Source organism: Nematostella vectensis, chromosome 10 (genome assembly GCF_932526225.1).
Source record: "Nematostella vectensis chromosome 10, jaNemVect1.1, whole genome shotgun sequence".
NCBI classification, from domain to species: Eukaryota; Metazoa; Cnidaria; class Anthozoa; order Actiniaria; family Edwardsiidae; genus Nematostella; species Nematostella vectensis.
The window spans coordinates 14,179,030-14,185,506 of NC_064043.1; the positions used below are offsets into that span (position 1 = coordinate 14,179,030).

At 39.7% G+C, this 6,477-nt stretch overlaps 1 protein-coding gene across 1 annotated transcript; it reads left to right on the plus strand.

The window, feature by feature from the left end:
• The first annotated feature begins 679 nt into the window (after window positions 1-679).
• LOC116601450 lies at window positions 680-5,031 on the plus strand. Its single transcript, XM_032362234.2, has 6 exons — window positions 680-1,054; window positions 2,182-2,387; window positions 2,546-2,693; window positions 3,128-3,167; window positions 3,688-3,817; window positions 4,091-5,031. The coding sequence occupies exons 1-6, from the start codon at window positions 946-948 to the stop codon at window positions 4,574-4,576; spliced, it is 1,119 nt and encodes a 372-aa protein (XP_032218125.2). The 5' UTR covers window positions 680-945; the 3' UTR covers window positions 4,577-5,031.
• Window positions 5,032-6,477: the final 1,446 nt, after the last annotated feature.

Here is a 6,477-nt window from a genome sequence, read left to right on the forward strand (position 1 = left end):
TTGACTGCTGTTTTGTCCCGAGGGGGAGGGGGCTTTTCTCTGTTTTGTACAGGGTCAAACCCCCCACCCTTCCCCGGGGCCATGGAGGTGGGGGTTTCAATTGACTAGTGCATTATAACAAACAATTCGAATTTTTATTCAACTGCTGGCTTTGTGTTTATGTCCCACTACCCCGCGGGTCGCGTGTTATTGTTTTGCCAGCTCGATAGAAAAGATAGAAATGAATGAAAACAAATCATGTAAATGATCTCCAGTATCTCGCAAGAAGAAACAGTCACACGTGCGCCCTGTGCCTTTCGTTAAGGGTCACAACAGTTTTTTGGGAGTGTATTTTTTTTGGTGGACGACAATTAATGAAATTCTTCCAATTTTGCATATGTCACAGCTTTAGATCGATCACAACCAAAACAACATCAAAGTGGATCGGTCACTGAGAAAATACCGATATCGGTATTTCCAAATACCGATATCGGTATTTTCAAATACCGATATCGGTATTTTCTCAGTGAGATAATTTACATGATTTGTTTTCATTCATTTCTATCTTTTCTATCGAGCTGGCAAAACAATAACACGCGACCCGCGGGGGAGTAGGACAAAATAAAAGGAGCAAATCCCCCATCCTGGGACCCAGAGCGTCGCGCGAGAAGGAAAAGTGCTCTTTCTTTCTCTCGCGCTCCCTGTGTGCCCGATCTCCGCGACGCCCTGGTTCCCCGAGGATGCAAATCCTCACGCGCAGTGGTGGGGTGATGGACACTAAAATAGAAAAGATGGGAATCGACATGGCGCGCGGGTAATAACTAAGATTCCCTCTCTTATTCGTTAATTCTGAAAGGAACCGGCAAGAATATTGTGTTTGTCTCCATGTCAATATTTTTGGATTGCTTCAAAATAAGACAATTAGAAACCCACCAGGTGGTAAATATTTAGTGAATCAGATTAGTAATGGCGTTGCTTAAGGCGCCTCTCTTTCTGACATTGTATGTTATTACGTTTGTCGAGTCACAAAGTCGAAAAGATCTCTCAAGAAATACCGTCTTCAAGCCGACTAAAGGTAAGATTTGTAAGGTTGGTACAGAAGTTTTGTAAATAAAACATAATTAGTTATATTTTATGCAAAACAAGGCCGTTTGTGCTTCATCATAAAAATATGAAAAATTCGCTTCGGAATATTTTTTGATAGTTTTCACCTTCTTAACCTTGAAGTCAAATAATTTCGAAATTTTATCTCGTTTTCGGACTCTTCGTAAGCGCCTTTTATTAGAATGTTGAACGAAGCCTTATCTTGTTTATTGAATTAGGCCTCTGCTAACATTCACTTAAGCATACACTATTTTGGCTTTTTTTAATTTTCTAAGGAATCAATTCACAATCAGTCAAGTCACAATCAGTCATATTCCATTAAAAAGTTGAGATTTTAAGAGTTGCAAACTAATAACCTGACCCTAAGAATACATTTAAAAAAACTGTTAAAATTATTAGCAAAAATGTGTAACCAAAATAGTTAATGACCTTGTTAACAAATGAAAAAAAAACTTAATCATTTAATAGCCATGTCGCCGGTTTCACTAAAACTACTGTGTACTCAAGTGGCTTCCTTCCCATGGGAGCGCGGGACTGGATAGAATTTATTTTTATTGAGCGTGATTTATATAAAATATCTCTCCTTATCTTATCAGTAGTTTTAAATGTAAATACTAATGAAGACCAGCCTTTGATAGGAAATGATAAAAAGAAAAGTAGATTTCGGAGTGCACTAAGCAACTGTCGTTATATCGATTTCCTTAGACTAAATCTACCAGTGTCAGTGACAGTGTCATGTTTGGAGTTAAAACAATTCTGCCAATGAAAACACCTGCTTACTTGAATTATTGACAAAATGTCAAAAATCAAAAAACTTTTTCATATAAGAAAAAAACAAGTATTCCATATTTGGGGGTAAATTTTGTGTAAGTGTAAATCACAAGTCTGGCATAAGTCACCAAACTTTTTAATACCCTCAAGGACGACGAATTATTGATAGATACGCTGAATATGAATAACTGTATCATACATATTCCTATTTTTGATTCGACATGTCACCGGTTATTAGCTGGGATGGGAGCGTTGGGTGATCCATGAATTGCGTGACCAATATTAAAAATGGCTCTTTCTCTCTTCCTCACTATATACACAAAACAGATGAATACTTGGACAATTCTACCTTCAAGACCGTACCCGACTCTCGTCCTTTCGACTGCAGCCTTCATTGCCTGGCCGACCCAGACTGTCAATCAACCAACTACCATCCACCAACGCGTATGTGCGAGCTGTGTAACCACACCTTCAAATCAAGGCCTGGTTACAGAATTTCCAAGCCAGGTTACATCCACTTCGACCCTGACAAAGTAAGGCTGACCAAGTACTTCATGTAAGACCCTATGAAATTGAACTCCTTGATCCCAGCCTTGACCCTACATGAAGTACTCACCTTGAGGTCTTGCATGAAAGGCTTTTCTTTCAATTGTACCTTATCGTGGTCCTGTTTTGTGCTGTTATTTAACAGGGATCTATTTTATCTGACGAACCCTGCCGGAATGTAGAGTGTAAGAACGGTGGAATGTGCTACCCCGTTGATTCGCCATCCGCACACCCTCCGTGGAAATGTGTGTGTCAAATCAACACTACCGGCATGCTCTGCGAACAGTGGATAGGTAAAAAGAGTCGAGTGTTATTAAATGGAGCTGAGAAGCAACTGTCGAAATTTTCCTAGATGATCAAATCAGGGGCGATCACTCTTGATAGATTTTATGATTGAATAAGAATGCGGCCGTAAAAGCGAAGTTTGTACAAATTTGTGATCCCTCCCAGTTTACCTTTGAACCCACGAATCGACACGAAAACGCCAACTCGAAATGCACGATTTAGTGGATGTCAGTTAAAACGCCGTTTGCCGCTATCGACGGTCTCAAGCAAGGCCGTAGCAGGGGGTGGGACACGGGGGGCACGTGCCCCCAGGAAATAACCTGTAGGGGCGTGGCTGTGCCCCCAAATATATTTATACTGGTCTCAAGTCTTGCGTCCTAGTTTGAGCGGCGGTTTTCACAATCGATCTTATATTTGGCTTAACATTTCTAATGATTTGTAGGTGTCGCTGCATCGTCATGCAAGGATGCATTTATAAAAGGGTATGTATATCGGATTGAAGAATGTCGATCACACACTCCTTTGTTATTATTTATCATTGATAATACAACATTTTATTCGCAAGGAAACTTCAAAATAACCATCTACGAATGAAGTCTGATGATATGTTATTGACGATACTTGATTGAAAATATCTTGCATTAATTAGACGATGAAAATGGATTCTTCGAGTCGGTATTGAGCGGGAGCGTACAATGGCGGCGTAATTGGTTTCCTGTAAAGGGATGCATTGGAAAAGCATTGAGAATGCCTGGTAGCAAGACTGAAAACAACAATCATCATCAGAAATTCTTATGGCATTGGAAGGCTGTTAATTCCACAGTAATATAACTAAAGTGTTGCCAGAGTTTACTTTAGTCCTTCAACATCTTTTGTTTGCACTTGATTCCAGTCTCTTTTAAGCACACGTTCCCATTTTACAGCATTCTTGAATTCTTGCTTAAGTCTACAAGTCTTCAAGATTTTGTCGAGTTTGGTTAAATTGTTCTCTCTTATTTGCAGTTGTACAAAAGACACTTCGTACATACTAAACATTGAGGACAAAAGCGTCGAGACTTTTTGCCACTTGACAGCGATTGACGGCTGCGGTGATGGGGGATGGACGCTGGCAATGAAAGTCAATGGCTCAAAGGTATTTGGTATTTAAGGGGGGAGGGGCCACTACACTTCCGCGTGATAAGATTTTAAAAAGAAAGCCAATAAGGTTCGGAGAAACGAAACAAACGAGCTTCACTTGCCAATCAGCGTGCTTCAGTGGATACCAAATTACGAATAAATCCTAGTTCGTGCAAATCAAAACTGTCCTTCCCACATGCTGATCGGATAACTTTCTTGAAATACTGCCTTGTTGACGGCGCGCATCTTACCATATAACTACTAACATTTTTTTGTGGCAATTGTCCAGACCACCTTTCCCTACGAGTCTTCTCTCTGGACCGACAAATCCGCCTACAACCCCTCGGCCGGTCTGACGGGCTTCGATAACCAAGAGACCAAGCTCCCAAGCTACTGGGCCACGCCCTTCACCAAGATCTGCATCGGGTTCAAGGTCGGGGACACCCTTAAGAACATGACGATCCCCTATACGGCTACGTCACTCTATGACGTCATCGCTGACGGCACATACAGGGGAACCTCGATCGGGAAGACCGCTTGGAGGGCACTAATCGCTGGCTCGTCCATGCAAGGAAACTGTAACCGACAGGGGTTTAATGTTCTAGGACGGCTAAGAATAGGGATAATGAGTAATCAGGAAAATGACTGCATCACGTGTGATACCCATTTAGGTATTGGGGGTGATGTCATGATCGCTGGGAATAGATGCGGATCCTCTTATTGCGATAATGGCCCAAAAAACATTAAAGCTATGGGCTATCTCCTTTTACAGTAAGCCAATAGGAAACTTTCACCAAGACATCAGATGACTTTTTGAATGGCAAATTCACTCCAAACACAGAATTGACTGCGGCCGTCATGCCTTAAAATGACTTCTTATTAAGAAACGTTCTGGCATGATTCGTAAGCGCTGAATGATGCTGTTATTTTGCCGCTAAAAGCCTGAGCGCGCGCTAGTTTGACACCCAAAAAGTCACGTGATCTCTTAGCGCAAATCGCCTATACAACATTGATAGCTGGTTTAACGGGGCCGTTTGAAACGTTGAAATTTTTGCTGCGTTTCACTTTGGCTGTGTTCCACTTGGGCTTATAAAGGAAATCAAAAAGTGAAAATACTTAAATATGCTGTAAAGGGGGGAAGTGATAGTCGAGGGGCAGAACTCAGATAAGGTTGGCGACAGTCTTTCAGAATGAAATTCGAAAAAAAATGTAATTGATAAAAAATTGACATTTCTGTGCACAAACATTTTCTTAAAATACGTAAAAATCGATATCGATTTTTTCGATTAACCTGATCGATTTATATAGATTAAATCGGTAAAAAAATGACGAGTACGAGAGATTTAACAAGGGTTTTTTAATCTCAATGAGCAAACAAAACGTGAAAACTAAGGAACCAACTTCAACTAGTAGTTGTCACAGTAGTTATTGCCACAGCGGTCCAGAATAATGTTTATGGATGCTACACAATTAACTTGTCGTAGTGAAATCATTGCTGCAGTCTGACCGTAAAAACCAACATTTAATCCGGTGTACATTGTGTATATTACTACAATACTTGTAACAAATTATTGCTGCAGTCTGGAGAGATGTAGCAAATCATAGAATTCTAACCTTACTTTGTGCCACAGGTAAAGTGACCGAGGCAATTACGTATACACTTTCTTTATAAGAACTTCTAAGAATCGACTTTCACAGCCTGAGTGTACAGTAAATGTACAGTATAAGAATGTTCTTACGTTTTGGGACAATTTGAGCCTAAGCTTTCTATAAAAAAGGTGTTTATAAAAAAAGAGTGTATGGCAATAATATAGGTTTAATAACACGTGGGCAATCCTTGTGTGTAAACACTATTTTTATTCTCGCTTGCACAGATCGATAGGTACCGATAAAATCGATATAATCGATTACCTTAATTGGGAAGAATTTTGTGAGTATCGATTAATATCGGTCATCTGATACAATCGATATCGATTAATCAAGGATTATCGTAGACTTGCCCTAAGTCGCTCTCTTTGCTTGTGGGTATTTTCCTCGAAAATCAGTAAAAAAACCAGGCGCGCGGAGAGGACGACTTGTTCCGTTTGCACGATTTCGATTTTAATTTGCATATTTTTGCCGCGAAAAATAATGTACAATGTATGCGCGCGTTCGTTTAAAATGACGCTATTCTTTAGCGCGCGCATGAAAATAACGAAACTTGAAAACTTTTTTGCTTTCAAATCTTTCCAGTCTCTATTTCTTTTCTGAACAGCGGAAGCCAATTTCTAAAAAGCTGGTCAGCGGACTTTGAGAAAGTCTAGAATAATCGATTGATTTCGATTTATCGATCGGTTTTTCGATATCGATTTTTATCGATTGCACACTCCAGATAAAAAGAAAAGGCTACTTAGATGGGACACGTGACTGGATACCCATAAGATTTTTTTTCTTACAATAAAATATCTTGATCTCTCTCATTGAATGTCATATTATTTTTGCCATGTCGTTTTTCAATAAAGTACAGTATATGTGTAACTTAAATTGAGACAAGTTTCATCAGAATATCAAGCAGTTTTAATCAATAAGCTTCAAAAATCTTGTACTAGAAAAGTTAAAAGCCTGCTGCTTTTGATTTGGTATCCGGTATTTGCGGCGAAATACATTTCATGGAAATTCATTTCTTTCTCGCGCAAA

What these genes read in the sequence shown, in the direction of transcription:
- LOC116601450 (XM_032362234.2), top strand. Translation starts at nt 946, where the DNA reads ATGGCGTTGCTTAAGGCGCCTCTCTTTCTGACATTGTATGTTATTACG. An exon ending in CGTCTTCAAGCCGACTAAAG is followed by an intron (nt 1,055 to 2,181) that starts GTAAGATTTGTA and finishes TACACAAAACAG; the next exon opens with ATGAATACTTGGACAATTCT. An exon ending in GCTCTGCGAACAGTGGATAG is followed by an intron (nt 2,694 to 3,127) that starts GTAAAAAGAGTC and finishes AATGATTTGTAG; the next exon opens with GTGTCGCTGCATCGTCATGC.